Genomic DNA, 22239 nt, shown 5'->3' on the forward strand with positions numbered 1-22239 from the left:
GCACTCAAAGTGCTTTACAATGGCCTCTCATTCACCCATTCACACACACATTCACACACCAATGGTGGCAGCTGCCATGCAAGGTGCTAACCTGCTCATTGGGAGCAATTTGGGGTTATGTGTCTTGCTCAAGGACACTTCGACATGTGGACAGTCGGAGCTGGGATTCGAACCGCTGACCCTTCGATCATTGAACGACCTGCTCTACCAACTGATCTACAGCCGGAGGGGCCAGGAAGTTCAGTAAGAGTCATGTTCTTTGACTTTCCCAGTGCATTCAACACCATCCTGCCCCTCCGACAAGAAGATATGCTTACATGCAGGTAAACCACGACATGGTGGCCTGGATCACAGACTACCTGACCAGCAGGCCACAGTATGTCCGGCTGCAGGGCTGCCTGTCTGAGATGGTGATAAGCAACTCTGGCGCCCCCAAAGGAACCGTTCTGTCACCTTTCCTATTCACCCTTTACATCACCAACTTCAGCCACAAGTCTGGAGCGAGCCATCTCCAGAAGTTCCTGGAAGACTCCTGGTGTGCATCATTGAAGACGCAGAGGATGAGCACAGGGATGAGGTCGGGAGATTCGTCAGATGGTCTGAGGAGAACCAGCTCCCACTCAACATCAGCAGAACCAAGGAGCTGGTGGTAGAGACTTCAGAAGGAACAAGAGACCGATATGGTGGATTCATAAAAGTTCCTGGCAGACAGTGCACCTGAACAACAAAGTGGACTGGACAGACAACACTGAGGCCCTCTAAAGGAAAGGACAGAGCAGACTGTTCTTCCTCAGGAGACTCAGGTCCTTTGATGTGTGTAGCAGGCTTCTGCAGATGTTCTACCAGTCTGTTGTAGCCAGCCCACGGTTCTTTGCTGTGGCCTGCTGGGGAGGCAACACCAGGTCTGGGGAGACAAACAAACTGAACAAGCTGGTGAGGAAGGTCAGCTCTGTCGTGGTGCAGCAACTGGTCAGCCTGGAGGCCGTGGTGGAGAGGAGGATGAGGGACAAACTGAAGTCCACCCTGGACAACCCCTCCCATCCCCTCTATAATGAGCTATGGTAGATGGGGAGTATCTTTAGCCACAGGCTCATCCCACCCAGATGAAATACAGAACGGTTCAGGTGCTCCTTTGTGCCAGCGGCCATCAGACTCTATAACAGTGCCTGAGTGTTCCTGGGTGTTCCTGAGTGTTCCTGAGTGTTCCTGAGTGTTCCTGTGTGTTCCTGAGTGTTCCTGAGTGTTCCTGTGTGTTCCTGAATGTTCCTGTGTGTTCCTGAGTGTTCCTGAGTGTTCCTGAGTGTTCCTGAGTGTTGTGGATGTGTGCATGTATATTATCTATGTATATTATTTATTCTGCTGTACTTTTCCATTGCTGAAACACCCAAATTTCCCCCACAGGGATTATTAAAGTATCTATCTCTATCTTGCAGCAACTTTTAGGTCAATACTGTAAGCATACATCACCTTTAAATAAAAGTGATTTCAGTGTGCGCATCACAGATGTCATAACTGCAGTCCATCAAACCAATCAGCAGGCCTAAACTCCTAGGACAGTGTCATCCAGATACAGGAAGTACTATTCATGCCAGGCCTGCACTTCATGTTTGGCACGTAGCTCAGGAGGTACAGTAGAGTGGTTGGCTGGGAATCCGACTCTCAAGTGTTTCATTAGTGGCCGTTCCCCTGTAAAGAGAGCATGAAGACCCAGCATGCAGACTCTAAAGACTGACACTGTATGGTGACTAGGGCTATAGATAAAGGAAGGACACCATTAAGCCACAAGGCCAAGGGACATAGATGTTGCCAAAGAAATTAAAGAAACAAAACCAGATCTAGAATAAAGGATAGGCAACCATCTCTTCGTGTATAGAGGCCTTTGTCCTACCTGCCCCAGGGCCTGGACTAGAAACAACCACACACAAGTAGAGGAATGCAAGAGAGCTCAGAGAGAGAGAGAGAGAGAGAGAGAGAGAGAGAGAGAGAGAGAGAGAGAGAGAGAAAGAGAGAGAGAGAGAGAGAGAGAGAGAGAGAGAGAGAGAGTGAGCAAACGCACAGCTTTTTATACTCAGAACATGGGAGAGACATGATTGGTGGAGGCGGAACCAGTATAACGATCATTAGCAGGTGCAGTGAATGGCATGGCGAGAGGTCCTGCTGCAGGGTTACAACCAGAACGAGAAAGGCACAGTGATGTGGAACATAGCACCTTCACCTGGTTTGACTCACCCACAGGACTAGACCGTTCCCTAGCCCAAATCAATCACCATAAGGATCAGGATCATGCAGCTGCAACATTTCACAACTATTTCTAATCATTTCCATAAACTATACAGCAAACACAGTAATAACTGTCATGATGTTAAGAGCGCCTGGGGACCCCCACAAGCTATCTGTCTCTGTGTCGAAGATGCCTGTCACATTCATTCTCTCCTCTATATCTGGGAATAATATGAGTTGGAATGAGCTGATGTCGTTTTTGTGTCATTGTCATCGTATTCTTTTGGTGACCAGTTTTGTGAAGAATTTACACCAAATTATCCTTGGATTCTGCTAGAGGCAGATAATGCTTATTCTGAGACATTATTGTTTTAAAGGGATGTGTCATTGCTGAACAAACTGGTTCTAAAACACAGCGTGTTTCATTCCAATACATTTTCAATGAGTGACTTCTACATGATTCCATCTTCAGGAAAATTGTTATTATCATACTTAATGATCTAAGATGACACATACAATATAATTCAAATGTTCACATAAAGAGCTTGCATTTCCTTTTGCCAGCAATGATTTAACAAGCATAGTTCAGTTATCAAATGGTGGATATAGCATTTTAGAAAAAAACACAATTGTATCCGATAAATAAAAAGCTCTGTCACACTGGAGCATAGTGTAGAGGTAGATGTGCTGTCATTGGCTTTCTGTCCATTCTCCATCTGTGTAGGGTCCCCGTCTGCTGGCGGCTCCCTGGCTCCAGGAATGCCCTGGAACATTCCGGTGGTTTGGCACTCTGTGTATCCTGAATCTACGCGGGTCACGCTTTGAAAAGAGAAGTGAAAGGTAGGTAAAAGGGGCTTTGAAGTAAGGTTACTTATTATCAATCAAAGCTTTATTTGTATAGCGCATTTCATACCCAGAGGCAACACAATGCGCTTTACAGAGAACAAGGGAGGTGGGTATACGACCCACTCTACATATTCCAGAGGGAAGCAAAATATTATGAAAGACTGATCCCTAATGCATTTAGCTCCCTGGAATTTGTCATTTGAAAAGTGAAATGTGAATATTATTGCACTTACAGTGCTGGTAGGTCATTAGGTTTTATTACTATAAGCAGACTATAAGCAACATATCTTATGGGTCACCCACACTTGACTGTAGGATGTGGTGTTTTGGCTCAGATCTCTGCCAATCTCCAGTTGCTCCGTGTGACTGAACTACTGCTCCACCTATGTTATCATGAATCCATCATCTCCACTTATCCAACCACATGAGCCCAAGGAAATACGCCCATTAAGGTTTCTTGTCAGACCTGCGGTACCGTTTCAGCAGTAATAATGTCACTGTGTATATGTGTATATGGGGCACAGCGTGATGTATTAGGATTAAAGTGATGATGTCTCATAGAACTTTAACTGATGTGGGCTGTTGTACATCTCTCTCTCTCTCTCTCTCTCTCTCTCTCTCTCTCTCCCTCACTCCCCCTCTCTCTCTCCATGTTCAAACATTTACAATAATAATAAGTAATACGAAGTCCCCACCTCCACTCACGGTCTCTATAGTATAGTCTGAAGGAGCCCCACAGCTGTCTTAACAGCTCCTGACCACCCCACCCCCTTCCTCCCCCTGTCCTACTCCTTGTGCCCCCCTCTGCTTCCCCATTAACACCCCCCCCCCCCCTCCTCCACACACACACACACACACTGCTCAGCCGAGCCATTGTAACCCATCTGGTTGGCGTTAGCGTGCATTTCGCTAGCCATGTCCTGCCCCCCCCCCCGCCCTCACCCTCTATCGCCTCCTCTCCGTCCCCGCCCTCACCTCCCTGACCGCCGTCCTCCAACCCCCCCCTCTGCTCCACCCCCCCCGCCCTCTCCTCCACCCCTCTGTCAGGGTTCCACACAGTCGACCGCAGATGGCGAGCTCAGCAAAAACCGAACGTCTGAGGAGGAGGAGGTGGCGGGGAGGAGGAGGTGGAGAGGGGCTGAGCCAGGCAAAAGAAAGGGACGGGGAGAGCAGCGGTGGAGGGGGGAGGAAGAGGAGGGGAGGCGAAGAGGAAGGGTGGGGGTAGAACGCTGGACCAGACCTCATAACTGTAATTATAGGACCCCGACGCCCAATCCCACTACCCCGCTCCTCCCCTGCGTGTTCCGAGCAGGCCTGCGCCACCGGGTTCCCACAGTTGTACTGTTACGAGAACATGTACATGCTCAGCAGTGAAAAAAACAGAACATTCTAGCGGATCTGTGTGGTTCTGTGGCAACGCTCTGGTAGAGTGTCCCCTCTTGCAAGCTCACGGTCATAACTCAAGCACAGTCATAGTCAGGTATCCAATCCATCTTTCAGGAATAGCACAGTCATAGCCAGGTATCCAATCCATCTTTCAGGAATAGCACAGTCATAGCCAGGTATCCAATCCATTTTTCAGGAATAGCACAGTCATAGCCAAGGTATCCAATCCATCTTTCAGGAATAGCACAGTCATAGCCAGGTATCCAATCCATCTTTCAGGAATAGCACAGTCATAGCCAGGTATCCAATCCATTTTTCAGGAATAGCACAGTCATAGCCAAGGTATCCAATCCATCTTTCAGGAATAGCACAGTCATAGCCAGGTATCCAATCCATCTTTCAGGAATAGCACAGTCATAGCCAAGGTATCCAATCCATCTTTCAGGAATAGCACAGTCATAGCCAGGTATCCAATCCATCTTTCAGGAATAGCACAGTCATAGCCAGGTATCCAATCCATCTTTCAAGAATAGCACAGTCATAGCCAAGGTATCCAATCCATCTTTCAGGAATATCACAATCCCAGCCAGGTGTCCGATGACATCGATCCTACTGGGGGTGAGCCCTTCAGCGTTCAGCTGCAGAATTCTGGGTTGGGAGCCGGCAGAGCTCCGCCGACTATCCTCCCCGCCTGTGGCAGCCGAACGCCAGCCCGGGTGATGGCCATCGGTTGGCAGACTTTGCTTCGCTTGCAGTGGTTAATCGCAGCTACTGACGGGGGGGCACCACCTAGTGCGGCGTGCGCGTGTGGCGCCGAGGAACAAACCACAGGCCACGTCATCCAGGACTGCCCGATATATCGGACACCCAGCGAAATGCGTGACCTGACGGTCGTGGATGACGAAACGGTGAAGTGGCTCCTGGAAGCTCGGGGTGGTAAAAGGATAGCCCCTCGGCCCCGAGCCTGGGGGGAGAGGACCGCACCAACTAACCCAAACCATGAAGAAGAAGTCAGGTGTCCAATCTAGCATCAGATTGCATGCGGCAACTAAGCTCAGAGTTAATCAGTAACTAATCATTAACTAATTATTGGTTCAACAGTAGTTACTCAGTAACTACTATTTTTTTGTGTACCTTATTGTAAAGTGTTACCAGTATGCATGAAGTGAGTAGTGGTAATATAAAATTATTCTGTAGTGGGAGCATTATTTCATAGAGGATTTTTTTTTTATATGCTCCCCATATTCTTAGAGTACAATGACCCCTGTTAAATAAAAACATAAATAAAGATGTCATAATACTGTGACAGTTATACCTTTATGGGATATACACAACTGGAAATGGAAACACGTAAGGTTACATTTTGATAGGGTAGCACGAATCGATAGACTGTGCTATCGATTCGCACTACCGGTGGCATCTTTTGGACAAGGCAGCATTATTTGTCAGAACAGAGAGCGCTGAGGCAGAGCAGAGCAGGGCCGCGGGGACAGATGTTGTTATTCTTCAGACTTGGGAAATAAAGAGGCGGTTTTGCCGTGCCACTCCCCCCGCAGGCACGGTGGACCGGAGGGCCGCGGGCCGGATTTCAAGGCCGGTACATTGTATAAGAGGAGGAAAATGTGAGTCATGCTTTGTTTCGCCGTCCTCGCCCTGAGACACAATTACCCCAGATAGGTCAATTTATATGCATGTCAAGTCCCATACTGTAGTTCCATTTCTCTCACCGGAGAGGGATCTTGTGATTGTGTTTGTGATGTGATGTTTCTACCCTGGCTCGCGCTTCCTGTGGAATACCTTTCAGAGTCAATTGTCCGGACGTGAAGCTATCTCCCAGGGAGATGAGAATATGATTAATGAAATCTGACGCCAGAGAGGGCCTAAGCCCTACACAGCCCTTCCACCCCGAAGAATAGGTCTCAGCTATGCTCGCAATGTCAGCTATTCAGTCTGCCGGGTCTCCATCCCCGCCAACCACCAATTCCAGTCTATCTGGAACATCTCATAAGACTCCATTTAGAGGGAGCCGGGCCCAATCCCATATCTCTGTGGTCACGCCATATAGAAGCTATCCAAACAAGATCGTTGGATAATTTACAGTTGTGTATCTTGGAATCTCTTTCATTGAAAACATATGGACACGTTATCCATAATAGATAATGTGTCTTCGTGAACATGGGGAAGGGGTGTGGGGGGCGTGGGGGCTGGGGTGTTCGGTTGTGGCGTTCGGTGTTTAATTAACTTTCAAAAGTTGTTTTTGAAGGGAAGGGCGGTTGAGAACAGTAACATGAGAGCGGAGTAAGGTGAGACAGGTCCAAAGAGAATGTTATGTAGCAGAATGTATGGCCAGTTTTACCACCGTGGAGGAAAGCCTCTTAGATGTGGACCAGGACCAGCTGTCAGCCACGTGGGTCTAACGTTAGACCAGGGAGCGGAACGAGAGGCCTACATCAAAGACCACCTGTTGAGATTAAATCGGGTCCCCGCAAAATTACAATGGAAACAGCCATATGTGTCCAGTTGGGGATTGCCCCCGGTTCGCCCACATGCCAACTTAAATGTTGACCGTACGACCAAGAGGATGTCCGAGAGCGACAAATTGTGTTTACCGCTCTCCGAACCACCTCTACTACACAAACACAGTACAGTTGAGGCTGCGGATGATAATTGTATATTTGGCACACTGGGAGACGAAGAGTGGGTTCTCCTGTTTGCAAAGTTAATAAACAAAATATATCACGTTTGAAAGCAAGAAATTACATTGGATTTCACACTATAAACTGCAGGATTGCAGTATAAACTGTGCACGGAAAATGAAAGAAGGCATTTGACACTTCAATGTTTCACAACTCAGCAAAGCCCCCCGATTATAAAATGATTCATCTCCATCACAACCTTTTCAGCTATGTGAGACACACAGTTTATTCCAATCAACTCCAACAAAATAAGAATTTCAAAACGAAAACCACTCTGGACAATTCCCTAGTGCCAAATTAGAATGAGGCTAAGTCGCCAAAGCAAAACGAGCGAAAACAAGTTGATCTGCTAACTCCTCAGAGCGCAAAGCCAGAGAGCTGGAAACTGATCAGGCCCGCTTGCCTCTCTCCCCACATGTGCTTCTCATAACGGTGGAGACGGGAGAACTATATTGTTCCCTCTGTCAGGAAAGGTAAACAAACAGATAACGCTTTCATTTGGCCTCCACTTCTATGATTTCGTGACGGGATCTGGAACAACACGACTGTCAGAGCCGGTTCGAGGTTCGGGGAGACGGCTCGCAGCTTCGCGTCTGAGGGGAACCGCATTGGACGGTTGCATGAGGAGCTGCAATCAAGGTTGACCCTCGTGAGACGCTGTAGTTTTGAACTATCGGTGTGGTTTCAGTCAGTTTAGAGGAAACCAGATCCCCTAGCCCTTTCAGCCCTTGCCCCCCCCCTTGTCCCCCCCACTCCCACTCTGACCCCCTTGGCTTCTTCATAGACATGAGATGATTGGATAAATACAGTATGAATTACAATTTGCAGTTGCTCCATCCTTCCATACACACATCCTAGCAGCCTCTTGAGCTCACATTGTCACGCGTTCTCGCTTCCATACAGTGAGAAACTAAAACTCTCTGCTCTTTTTGTGCAGGTTATCTACAGAAAGTCCCTCCAAGACAGTTGACTTAGACTGTAGCTGAACTCTATAATGCCTTTGCCATATGATCAGCTAATATGCAGGTTTTTATATAGTACGCTGACTCACTGTATCCTAAGCCTGCGTGGTGACGCAGGTGCAATATCACCACATACAATAATAATCACCTCTGTTTACATATCACCACATACAATAATAATCACTTGGTCACCTGGGACTGGTCTCAGACTGGCCTGTTTAAACAGCTGCACCTGTAATGGGCTAGAATGGTGTTGTCAGGACCAAGTTTAGGTAACGTCTCCTAGGGTGTGTGTGTGCGTGCATGTGTGTGTGTGTGTGTGTGTGCAGGTGTTTGCGAGTGTGTGCGCGTGTGCAAGTGTGTGGGGTTAGGTAATGTCTCAAACTTTCTGTCACCTCTGACTAAGTGGCATTAGGGTTGGAATCAGTTCTCCCTGTAGCTCAACGAAATGAGACCTGTGAAAACAATCAATGCATCTCACTGCTCAGAGCTCAGTGTGTGTGTGTGTATAAGAGAGAGAGAGAGAGAGACCAAGATTAACCTATAGAAAAGCAGAGGAGAGGGTGGTAGGGAGATGAAGACGGGAGTGTTATGAGTATGACCATAACCTGCTAGTTGCAGGTGTCATAACCTACTGCATGGCCACAGTGTTGCAATGAGAAGGTTAGCCAGTAATTAACACATATCTTTTGGCAGCCATTCCCCCAATCTCCATCTCAGAGAATCAGACGCTGTGTCACGAATCCCTGTGTTGCATCCGGTGCACTAGTCGTGACATTTGAAAAATTCAGTCCATTTGGAGGTGAGTGTTATATTCCTGGTACTGTCACTCAGTTAGTGTCTAATAAAGGAATCCAACACCACGACTTTATGCGAGATGTTTCTTGTACTCGTTAATCATCTTGAACTATTGATCATATGACCCCCTTAACCATCCTATCACATGCTCTCCTAACAATACTGTGGTACAATACAATATTGGTTCGACAGATATCCCTTGGATTTTACATATCCCTAACTAACAGGAGTAACTTTGAATGACCACCGTACTGTACATAATTTTCATTCACGTAACTGGCACAGAGACCTGGAGGGCAAAACACCCTTCCAACATGGTGGCCAGGACTGGACACTTCGTACATCCACGATGGTAGCAGGCGGCAACGACTATCTTGCAGAAATGGCTGACCATGACGTGAGGTAAACATTTCCACGGTAACAGCGAGCTCCACCAATCAAAGATGTCGCAGTTACACTCTAGGATTGTGGGAAGTATAACCTCGCTGTCCTTGGGGGAGGAGAGCCTGGTTTCCATTCACTATCAGATTCAGACAGGGGCGGACTGGCCATCGGGAGCACCGGGAGTTTTCCCAGTGGCCTGGCGCGCTAACTCGCCTGTCCCCCCCTGCTCAACAACTTGCTGACAGTTTATTATTCACAATCGGAAACCCCGCCCATTTCCCGTTTACAAAACGAAACTGAAAGTGTTCCATCTCACCGCGTCGGCTCGTGGCCTGACTGGGGCTACATTTCCCGGCCTGAATTATTTCCCCAGTCCGCCCCTGGATTCAGATCTTGTCTAGAGCCCGCCTACTCCAAAACTGGATCCAGCGGATCCAACCTCACCCTAGACCCGCCTTAGTCCAGAAAATGCAAAGCAAATGACTCCAGACCATGGGTAGCGTAGCACTTCTCTATGACATCGCGATTCACAAATAAAACATTTCATACGGACGTGCTTCTGGCCTCTATCATCTGGTCACGATTAATCTCATAGCGGGCTGGCTCTGTTCCTGGCTTAAACCCTCTCACACAGACAAACAGTAAGGCAGAGGAAACTGAATTTCGTCTTCATTCACTCCATTGACGCTTTTAGAAAATCCTCACCTCGAGCAGCTGTTTTAGAAAGCACGGGAGTGAAAAACTCCATGTGTGAAATGCGTTCCACATGGAGCGAGGGAGCCTTGGCGCTGCTGGCCGCTGACCAGCGCGGACATCTGGAGGGGTTGATCCTGGCAGGGTGGGTGTTTTCCACCAGAGTAAAAACACTAACGCCCTCCGCCTACGTGCTTATTCACTTCATACTGTTTTTGAAAAACCGGCCGCGGCGTAGGTATTGTGTAGACAGTTGTCCGAGACTCGAGTAAACGTCGACGTAACCTTTGGACCATGAGGACGTCATCTCGGTTTTAACGGTAGTTGCATGAGCTTGGCAGGGAGGGAACCAGGGATGTATGCTGTGTTCTTTTGTTTCTAGGAGCGGTAGATATAAGGCTATTGTGGTCTTCTTCTACGGGGAGCAGATATGTGGTTACTGTAGCCTTCTTCTACAGGAGAAGGGTAGACTTCAGTTTGTCCCTCATCCTCCTCTCCACCACAGCCTCCAGGCTGACCAGTTGTACAGCGCTGGCCTTCCTCACCAGCTTGTTCAATTTGTTGGTCCCCTCAGACCTGGTGTTGCCTCCCCAGCAGGCCACAGCAAAGAACCGTGTGCTGGCTACAACAGACTGGTAGAACATCTGCAGCAGCCTGCTACACACATCAAAGGACCTGAGCCTCCTGAGGAAGAACAGTCTGCTCTGTCCTTTCCTATAGAGGGCTTCAGTGTTGCCTGTCCTCCTTGTAGTCTTCTACAGGGAGCAGATCTTTGGTTATTGTAGTCTTCTCCTACAGGGAGCAGATATCTGGTCATTGTAGTCTTCTCCTACAGGGAGCAGATATCTGGTTATTGTAGTCTTCTCCTACAGGGAGCAGATATCTGGTTATTGTAGTCTTCCTCTGTAGAATCCAGAGTAACCTACATCTGAGGTTCAGTCATCTAATCTGTGTGTTTGTGTATCCCTCTGACAGCTCTGACAGCTATAGCCGTTCCACAGACACCACTGGCGCCAGGACTAGATGTATAATGGTATGGTATAAGGAATTGCTACTTGCCACAGACTCCATTACTCACTGTTCTATACATTAAGCTACACAAGCTATATTATCCTCGGCAGTGAACAACAATCCCATATAAAAAAGTCTTGTTAAAATGCAATAATGCTTCAGGGAGTGTCAGGAACTCAGTGTTAGCCTAGCCCCCAGTTGTGGTCGCTTTGTCATCAGTAACGCAATGCTAACGATGGAAACTGTATCTGGGCCCGCGTTGCATCAGGTTGTGGTTATTGTGCAACTAAGCCACGACGTTAAGTGTGGGAGCCAGTTTGAGGGGTGGGATACAGTGGGGCAGCCAGGGTGGAGCCAGGGTGGAGCATCTCTGTGACTGGGTCAACGTCGGCTTTTCGACACTAGACCGGAGGAGATAGGTCCATTGTTAAGTTTCAGCCTGTATATGTACTCTGTAATGATGCATGCAGCCAGTCTGTCCCAACACTCTGTAACTGCGTGGTGATTTATGATTCAACATGTGGCAATGGTTTAGACAAACTGCTGGAGGTCAAGCTGCTAGTGGCGCGAGGACGGCTTGCACACCACATGTGAGAGAGAGAGAAAGAGAGAGAGAGAGAGAGAGAGAGAGAGAGAGTGAGTGAGAGAGAGGAGAGAGTGAGAGAGTGAGAGATCCCAGAATAGGATCTTGGGACAACCCAAGCATTCATATCAGACACACCTTCTCAGATTTCAACTCAGTGGTCTTGGGTCCTTTGAAGAACAAGAATGAGTCAAATTTCATACAAAAGAATGAAGTGAGCTTTATCATTAATCTATCTATCTATCTATCTATCTATCTATCTATCTATCTATCTATCTATCTATCTACCCACCTACCTACCTACCTATCTATTTGTCTGTCTGTCTGTCTGTCCGTCCGTCCGTCCGTCCGTCCGTCCGTCCGTCCGTCCGTCCGTCCGTCCGTCCGTCCGTCCGTCCGTCCGTCTGTCATCTGTCTGTCTGTCTGTCTGTCTGTCTGTCTGTCTGTCTGTCTGTCTGTTATCTATCTGTCTGTCTGTCCGTATTTATGTTTATAAATCTATTTCAGAAATATTTCAGAATTGAAAATAAAGAGTGATCAAATCAGTCATCACATCTTGCAGTATAATACAGTGACCACAGCAGTATAGGATTTGGGTGGACTTCAGAGGAAGTTTTCGTTGGAGTCTTGTGTCCTTCTGATCTCACGAGCCCTCGCATGTTTCTCTGCAGACAGGAAGGGAAACCAGTTAACCTGACGCCACAACTACTGACCCCCTAACACACAGATAGCACTGTTTATGGCTTATAACCCACAGATCTATGACATGGGCAGAACTTTATTGAAAATAAATGAATAAAACGGTATGTCTGAGTGGATAGGATAAAGGAATGTAGTAGAATTTATTGAAAATCTATGCAAGCCAGCCGCATTTTTATAACAAAGATACACATGTTAACAAAGTGTCAGTTCCTCATGTTTGCAACATGTTCTAGTTGCTGTTAGACATACGGTATACGGATCAAAAACGTATGATTATGTGGGTATATTAATATGGATGTAAGGATGAATGGCTATACTGAATGGTACAACACTTTTCAAGAGGGTTTGATCAAAACTATACAAAAACAGACAGGAAACATAAAGCATATCGTAAATAAATCTCTAAAAACTGACTCCACCATTGTAAAAATGCCAACTGAATGTTATGGGTGCGTAAAAACTAAAGATCAAAATTTAAAAACACTACATTTTGAGTCATTGGGAACTTGTTTCATTACACAATGATGGCTAACGTATATCCATGTGCCTTCATGAAGCTAAATAGATTACATTCCGTAACATCATCCATCCACACTAACAAGAGTCATACTGTACTGTAACTATACCATGGTCACATCTCCGAGACCCCAGTGAATATTCAGAGTTCCTGCTCTGAAACGTTAAAAAAGTATTTAAAAAAAAAAAAAAACACTTATAAAACAGACTTATCATTTCTACACTTTATAAAACCTGTAAAGTGCCATCATCTAGAGAATAGAAAATCATGCGTCAATGTCTTTCACAAACAAATGATATATAAAAATGACTAGATACTTTAAAACACTCATCTGTTCCCCCATGAAAGTGCATGGTCATGTAAACCTAGACTATAGAAAGCTCCCACCTGGGTTCCCTCCCACGGGTCACAAACCATTATCCATATTATCCAGTTCTCTTTCATGATACATTCGAATGTATGCAATATTATTGCAGGGCATCATTTGTGTAAATCATCCTTCAGTCTTTGTGTTTTACAGCCCTGCCTAAACTCTCAGCGCTCTCAAACAGGATTGGATTGGTGGTCCCACTGTCTGTAGAGAACATCCGAGCGGACAGTTTCTCACTCCATCCCACTCCTGCATTCTCCTTGCTGCCGTAGCGCAATCTTGTACCATGGGTGTCGGTCCCACAGACAAGGAAACTGAGTGCGTGTGTGTGCAGTACCAACTCTGAGAAGTGATACTGGGGGAGAATCAAAGATGGACGTGTTTCACTTGATGCCTTCGCCTATACTGACCAGGGTAAGGCAAATCGCAAATGTACCTTCTGAGGCAGCAGGCTTTTATGTCTTAACCTTGTTCAGGGTTGAGGAGGAGGGGTTGGGGGGTCGGAGAGGGGGTGGTGGTGGGGGGGGGGGCAGGTGGCGGGGTCTTTCTTCCCTCAGGAGACGGCAGAGGTAGCGTAAGCCGGCGGCCCCGGAGGTCCGGGGGTCCCCGGCGCCCCTGGGGGGCCCGCAGCCCCCGGCTTCCCCCGCGGGCCGGGCAGGCCATGCAGCCCCGGCAGCCCGGCCTGACCCTGCATGCCCGGGGGCCCCTTGAGCCCCGCTATCCCATCTTTCCCGATGGTTCCCATGTCCCCCTTCTGTCCTCTCTCCCCACGTGGGCCGGGCGGACCCAGGGCAGCTTTGGCTCCTTTGATGCCCACCGCGCCCCTGGCTCCCATGGACCCTGGTTCGCCTTGGTCTCCCTTGAGCCCGATTAGGCCCTTCTCCCCCAAGGGGCCACGGGCCCCCGCTGGGCCCCTGTCACCCTTGTTTCCAGTCAGGCCGACAGGACCCTTGGCCCCCGACTCCCCTCTGTTCCCCTTGGGGCCAGTAGGGCCAGGAGCACCTGTAGGGTGTGGGGAGAGATTAAAGGATAGACAGCTGGTTTAGTTTTGCATGAGCTGTGTGTATGTGTGTATGTGTGTGTTTGTGTGTGTGTGTGTGTGTGTATGGTACAGTATGTTAGTATGCACACCTTACACATACAAACACACACACATCCTTTCAGTATGCTGAAGTTCTGTATGAGCCGACAGTGGCACAATGTTGCTCAGTCATGTGTGTGTGTGTGTGTGTGTGTGTGTGTGTGTGCGTGTGTGTGTGTGTGTGTGTGTGCGCGCGCGCGTGCAAGTGTGTGGGGTTAGGTAATGTCTCAAAATTTCTGTCACCTCTGACTAAGTGGCATTAGGGTTGGAATCAGTTCTCCCTGTAGCTCAACAACATGAGACTTGTGAAAGCAATCAATGCATCTCACTGTTCAGATCTGTGTGTGTGTGTGTATAAGAGAGAGAGAGAGAGAGAGAGAGAGAGAGAGAAAGAGAGAGAAGGGATGGGTGGAGAGAGAGGGAGAGAGACAGGCAGACGGCAAGAGACCAAGATTAACCTATAGAAAGGTGTGTGTGTGTGTGTGTGTGTGTGTGTGTGTGTGTGCGCGCGCTGGTCCATATACAGCAGTGCGTCTTCCCTACCTTTCAGTATGGTGAAGTTTTGTATGAGCTGACTGTGGTGGGTGTCCACCAGCTTCATCTCCTCCATCACCATGGACAGGTTCCGGACGTCCATGTCCAAGCGGACCTGGAATATCAGGTCGTGCTGCCGCAGCGCATCGGCCAGGCTCAGCAGCTGCACCACGGTCCGGTTGAGGCTCTGGAGGTCCTCCGTGTGGCTGGCCAGCCGGGTCTGGCAGGAGGAGCTCTCCATGTTGATGTACTTGTACATGCTCTGGACGTGGCTGACCGTGGCGTTGATGCTGGACGAGATGGTGTCGATCTCCATCTCGATGGAGAGCATCCGGGCGTCCAGCGTGGTGAAGCGTTCCCCCGTGCGGTTCTCGTAGTACCTGGACAGGACGCAGCGTCACAGGGGGTTTACGGCGTGAGGTATTCGGTTCGGTTAGCGTTACGGTAAACACGAAAAGTCTGACTACTACTAACCCAAGGTTGTTCGGTACAACCATTGAGATAGTCTGGAGTCAAGCGCCACAAAACATGGGCGTAGGGGCGGAGCCGCGCATTATCCAGTTGCATTTGAACAGCCAATCGTGAAAAGGGGGGGCGGAAGTTTCCGGGAGTATCCGGGTGGAGTGGGTGTGGATAGAATCCGGAGCGCGGGCCAATCAGCCTCCGATACAAAATACGATCGCATTCTCATTGGCGTCCACGAACATCATCGCTCGTTCCCAGAAGTTCTCGCCGCAGCGAGGGCTTCTGGGTACTCAGATTACCATAGAGAAGGTTATTCATACTCTGAGTGAACCTTGAACAACTTTGAGTGTGTGTGTGTGTGGGGAGGGGGGAGGCGCGCCCTAACCGCTTAACGAGGGGCGCCCCAATCGATTCACCGTACCTGGAGTGGTAGTGGAGGTCGTGCATGTTCTCCTCGTGCTCGTCCATGAAGGAGGTGAGGTTGTCCAGCTGCATCTGGAGGTTCATCACCTGCAGCGTGAGGTCGTGGACCATCTCGGAGCTCACGGCGATGCGCTGGTGGGTGACGGAGACGCCGCTCTGGATGCCGCGCACCATCTGCGCGGTGACGCTGGAGTTGGACTTGAGGGCGCCCAGCGTTCGGCTGTAGTTCTGCCAGTCGGCGGTCATCTTCTGGACCACCAGGGTCTCCTCGTCCGTCTTCCGCTGGAGGGCGTCCATCCACAGCGTGCTAGGCCAGAGAGAGGGGGGGTAAGGGTTGGAATATGTCGCGAAAGCGCGTTGGGAATTCTGGATGTACAATCTCCACAGTGACATACAGTAAACGCGTGCATGTTTTGGATTTTTAGTCGGTCACTACCTGAGTGCGACCGTGGTGTTGACCTGCTGGATGGTGGCCTTGACATCGGCCTGGTCCTGGGACAGAGTCTTCATGCTCTCCTCTGTCTCGGTGATCACCGCCTTCCAACCGTCCACCTGGTCCAGGTACCTCTCTAGGGATTGGTTGATGAGCTTGATGGACATGGAGTAGTTCTGCATGTCGCGGGTCATCCTGGTGCTGGCAGTCTTCAGGGTCTGCTGGGTCTGGGAGGCCTGGTCCAGTACCTGGAGGGGGCGTGCAGGCCGTAGGTGAGAGCACTGGACGAGGGGCCTTGATTTGTGTGTGTGTGTGTGTGTGTCTTCGTATGAGGAAAATTGAGTGTGGAGTGGAAGTCACATTTCTAAATGTTAGGATTCTCATACAGTAGGTCACTATCAGGACTTAATAGATACATCTAAACTAGAAAAGCTCACTTCACTTGGACATTCTAGAACTGTACATGCCGATGACATGCATCATGGGTGGGGGACGACAGGTTCACTGTGCACTTGTTCCACTGACAGCCAACGGACTGATGAATACCTTTTTATTTAATGCCCTTCTACTAACCTGCTCCTGCCCCAGGATCATCTTCTGCAGGTCTTCAAACTCTCTCTTGAGCCGGGTCACCTCCGAACTGTAGTGGGCCAGGTCCAGACAGCCAGAACAGTTGCTGTTGCTGCTCAGGTCTAAAGAGAGAGAAAAAGAGTGTGATGTGAGTGTGAGTGTGTGTGTGTGTGTGTGAGAGAGAGAGAGAGAGAGAGAGAGTGAGAGAAAGAGAGAGAGTGATGTGTGTTATTACCCCAAGATCAGATCAAACAAACAAACATGATTTATTAATCATGTGGAGGAGACACCAACACACATGTGCAATGGGCGGCACAAATTGCGTACAATGTGACAGAAGTAAAATCCTCGCCCAGCCCAGCAGAAGCAGTTGTGTAGTGCACATTCTTCAGTCCTAGAGGAGGCTGGGTGAGTTATGCCTCCTCAGGGACTCAACCCCATCTCAGGAGGCCACATCACAGGGCCAGAGGAACAGGTCCCCCTCCCACCCCACCCCCTTACAAACTCACCCCAGTCCAGACACCCATATTTACTGACCCAGATTGCTGAACTCTATGGACGACCTAGTTGGAACACAGAGACGTCTCTCTTTATGATAGATGGGAGAGTTCTGTTAGGGATACCATCAGCAGGAAGGGTCCGTATGCTCGACTAATCTCTGTTTCACGCTTCTCACCTCTCTGTGAGCAGATGGACCCCTGATGCAGTACTGTATGTAGGCGTATGATCCCATATGGCTCCGTTAGGTAGAGCATGATGCTATACGTCTACAGGTCACGGGTTCAACTCCCTTCAAGGATCATATTCTGCTCAGCACTTACTGTCCTGTATTGCCATGGATAGCTACTGCATCCTACTCCATTTGCACAGCATACTAGCGTACGATCTTTGGGTGGATGTCTATAGTCTCGTACCTTCGATGCTCTGCTGGACCTTGGTGATCTTCGTGTGGTAGGAGGACTCTTCCTCCGATAGGCTGTCCACCTTCCGGAACACTGAGGAATACGTAGATAATCATGTCAACAACACTGGCTTAGAGGGGAATATGGAGAAGCTTACTGTTAGGAATGAAGAAGACGGAAAAGCAAGAGAGAATGTTTTGCTCCCTGTGCCTCAACCAAACCGAAGTGTTGTGTTTTCAATTAAATTTTTGGCAATTTACGTCAGCACCATGTTTGCGGGTCTAGCCCCACGTCTCTGTTGCGTCTGCTGTTGTTCAAGTGAATATATTATACTATATACAGACATAGAGTATGTGCTGACAGCCGGCGGAGGCTATTAAGCTTAGCTTCCATTAGAAAGTGTGGCGTACAGTTCACAGCACTGCAGGAAATGGCTTGTCCGGCTGCTTGTTTCCTGGTGGACTACAGCTCCCAGAGGAGCCGTCGCACGGTGTTTAAACGCACACGTTTGGAGGAGGCTGAGCCACGTACAATAATGTTCTAATCCTGGGGCCTAGGGATTAATAATGGCCGGGCCACAGTCTGTTCAACTCTGCAAACGCTACCATGTGTTGTTCACATACCACCTGCTTAACACAATTAGGATTCTGGCAGGCTGAGACTGAACATGACCCCCCTGGCCGAGCTGCTGTAGACCAGAGGGGGGGCTCAATCAGTCTGCGTTGCAGCGGATGTTTTTGCACGGTTAAATACAATCGCAGAATGTTTTGGGGGCTGGTATGAAAACCTATATGTAAAACCACTCCTCTCACTGCTAGACAAGCAGCTTCTGGTGTATAGAACGCAAGAGTTGTGTGGACGTTGTGTGCAAATAATGACATCGCATACACATTGCTGAGGCAGGCTGTTTAAATCTCTACCCAGCCCACAAACATCAGATGTTCCTGAACACAGATGAAAAGATGTCATTGGAAGAGACCTCTCTGACAAACCCTTTGAAAACTCTTTTGGTACCAGGTAGGATGAAACTAAGACGACCAAAGAACCTTTTTGTCAAAGAGAGAAGCTGGTTATGATCATTCAAATGTGATTGTTAATCGATATTCGTTATAAAACAAACATTGGGAATTCCACCCATATGACATTGACATCACGGTCATGATATGGATATCTCAACAATTTACTCCTCCATGTTTTCTCTCTTTCACACGCTCGTTTGGGCAGTTCCAGCCAAGCACAATGTAGGTTCTTTCACCATGATGAGATTTACAGTTCTTTGTTCTTGTTTGGTTTCTCTGCAGCACAGCAGGGGAGAGAGTTGACATAAACTGCGGCAGACCTTCCCTGCAGCAATAAAAGACAGTGCCACCGCAGTTAGGGGACCTCAGCTCTCCAACCTTCTCATTGTTACACCACCGCTCTCAGCGGGAGCTGGGAGGTGTTGTGAAAAAGAGATTTACCGTCTTGAACCGCAATAATAAAGACCTCCTGATGCGACATCTGTTTGTACTGTAATAGTTGTCAGGTGTGCCACGGTAAACCTGGTTTGAGGCGTACGCTCGTATGATCCAGGGAAATTAGCAGACCTTATCATTTTACACAGAGACCCCAAAGGCTTTTCAACCAGGCCTGCTTCTCTGTTATCTTCCATAGAGGAGTATCTAATGGAGGTCAGTCAAGCGTGAAGAAAAGGTTCTGATTGGCAAGGGACACCAGATGATGGGGAGGGTACTGTACACACGATACCTGCTGGAAGGCCAAGCTCCGGCCGGTGACTCACTCTGCAATCTGGATTCACTTTGGATCCCGTTCACTATATAGTTTTTATTAGCCTGGTTATTATGTATTGAGCCCTGAGTGGGCGGTGTGTTGATGGAATACTGAGCCCCAGCAATCCAGCAGGGTCTCCTTCCGTACGCTGCCATTCTCTACCGCAGCTCCATTCCCAAGAAAGTCAGTTAGGCTGCATTTACTATTATTGAAGTGACCCATCTCCGCTTTTTTGCTCAAATGTGACACAATTCTGATATGTGTTATGGAACTGTAAGCAGTAAAAAAAAAAGCACATTCCATCCGACATGCTCAGATCCGTTTCAGGCCTCAATTGTATGTGGAAATAAATCTGACATGAATCGGATGTGTCATTTCGACTGTAATGTAAGCGGACAGATTGTTGAAATGACACATCAGAATTGTGTCACATTTGAGCAAAAAATTGGAATTGGGTCATTTCAACTTGGCAGTGTAAATGCAGCCTTAAAGTACCCCTATGCTCCTTTTCAACCAGATCTGGTCTCTGGGGTCTCCAAAATGATTCAAATGTCTTTGAATATTTTTTTTGCTGAAAATACCGCTCAGATTAAGCATTCTAGCGTGCCTCTAAACTGGACCTCCTCTGTTTCAGTCCTGTTCTGGGTGTGCCGTTTCTGTGTCTGTAGCTTTAAATGCAAATGAGGTGCTTCTCCCCGCCCCCACTCCATCATGCCTCCAGAAGTTCAAGCAATGCAAATGCAGCAGGACGTTTCTGAATACTTCGTTTTTACAACTTTTTTTTTCAGATGGGGGGCTGTATAACTCTAATGAGTTTCCTTCTGATGCCAGAAGGTGAGGCAAATCAAATTTGTGTATTAGTAGGCCCACCAGAGACCCAAATGTATGTACACAGCTGAAAAGGTTTTTCATAATAGGGGACCAAGTGCTGGCACACCTACAATTGCGTCGGGAGTACAGTGAGACGAGATGCCACTCACCCAGTGATGCCAGCACTGCCACAGTGATGATGAGGAAGGCGAAGAATCCGTAGAGGACCTTCACTGCCAACTGGAGGGAGCGGGTCTGCTGACACTTCACACACCCACCCCGGCTCCTGCCTGTGGGCGCACACACACACACACACACACACACACACACACACACACACACACACACAGACGCAGAAGTCAGCTGTTGTGTCGGGGCGTTAAATATGAAGTCATAGAGTCAAGATTCACTCTTCAGGTTAGGACCCAGGATGTAGGGCGAGAGTTCTGAATCCAGACCTTATCATGGACAACTTGTTAGGTCATGGTCACAGTGTAGCTCTTTTTTGGATCCGCTTTGCCTTTTTCCAATGAAAAGCAACAGGCAGTGGATGTTTTTTCGTTGCTGAAAATAGTTCAACTTTCGGAAAAGCGCATCTGATGTCAATACCGCTTTTTTTTTCCACAGACGACCAATCACAACAAAGAAGGCAAGACTGTCCCGAAAACAGTCTGTAGTTAGCAACAACAGCACAAGAAAACTCTGAGGGGGAAGCATGGCGTGACTGCAACTTTACAACAAAATAGGCAAAAGAACTGTTGAGAAAAAGAGCAGAGACGTTGTCCATGGAAAAGAACAGAGCGCCAGGCAGTCCTCTATGGGGCTGGATTAAGGCCTTTATCCAGTTAAGACTGTAGTTATGTCTTCAACTTTCTCTGACCCATCAAGGAGATTGGAGGGGGGGGGGGCATGGGTCGCCCTCCGAGCAAACGGAACAGTCAGACAGTCGTACCGGTCGAATTGCCCTGAGCCAAGGGAATATTCCTCTATTAATTATATTTCTGTACTAGTGTCTCAGTATCTATGCTGGGACTGGTCAGCAGGGCCGGTGCAGTTCTTTATGGTCCCTGACCAAATTGTCTGACATTTGCAATGACCAGAGGTTCTTCTGAGTTATAGAGTTTGGCTGGCAGAGCCTGTCCTGCTGTTAGAGAGTTGATTTGGCAGTCGGTTGGGGATGGAAGAGAGAGAAGGAGTGCGTGTGTGTGTGTGTACAGTATGTGTGACTGATTGTGTGTGACTGATTGTGTGTGTGTGTGTGTGTGTGTGTGTGTGTGTGTGCGTGCGTGCGTGCGTGTGTGTGGAGCTACAGTATGTGAAACAGATGGTAAGAAGTACACACACAAACAAGCCGAGATGGCTGCTGAATGTCACACGCACACACGCACACACTTTAAGGAATGAGTCTTCCGGAAATGCGCCTGAGATACCAAAACAAACACTGCAGAACATTGGTACGCTCTGGAAAACTCATAACTCAAAATAATAACACTGCATAGGGAGATTAGCCAGATAGCCCAGAGGGACCATACATGGTGTGTGTGTGTGTTGTTGATAATATGTTCCTTACCTCTGAAGGAGGGCATCTCCTCCTCCTCTCCAGTCAGGTCTTCCTCTGAAACACACACACACACACACACACACACACACACAGAGGAGAAGGAATCGTTGTTATAGCAGCAAAACTGCCCAAGCACATCCATTCTCCTTACAGTTCAATGCTACTTCCCATAAGCCACCTGTTGATCTAAGTGTTACCTCCAGGAATGGTAGATTTGCCAAACCCATAAAGCATTTGAGCCCTGAGTCACAGGCTTGTTTATCCTCACCTTTGAAGAGCTGGTTTTCGTATCCACAATAGCTATCTGCAAAACAGGAGAGAGGGAGGGAGGGTGGGGGACATGACAGGTTCACAAATCAGGACCCAATAGTCGTCTTGGGGAGTGACTCACACACAGTTTATTACAGCACTCATAAATCACAGGGTAGGGGCTCTACTGTAATAACGGCATATCCAGCATCCAAGACACAGAACACCCCAACTGCAGCTTGGTATGGACCTGAGGTCATAGTTGGCCGACAT

General features: G+C 48.3%; 1 protein-coding gene across 1 annotated transcript; it reads right to left on the minus strand.

The window, feature by feature from the left end:
* Positions 1 to 13721: 13721 nt before the first annotated feature.
* Positions 13722 to 22239, minus strand: scara3 (scavenger receptor class A, member 3; the record flags this gene model as incomplete). Its single annotated transcript, XM_084454003.1, has 10 exons — positions 13722 to 14170; positions 14793 to 15163; positions 15670 to 15978; positions 16108 to 16352; positions 16678 to 16796; positions 17589 to 17669; positions 20327 to 20446; positions 21727 to 21771; positions 21986 to 22021; positions 22200 to 22239. The coding sequence occupies 10 exons, from the start codon at positions 22237 to 22239 to the stop codon at positions 13722 to 13724; spliced, it is 1815 nt and encodes a 604-aa protein (XP_084310129.1).

Source organism: Borostomias antarcticus (assembly GCF_949987555.1).
Source record: "Borostomias antarcticus genome assembly, chromosome: 19".
Taxonomy (NCBI): Eukaryota; Metazoa; Chordata; class Actinopteri; order Stomiiformes; family Stomiidae; genus Borostomias; species Borostomias antarcticus.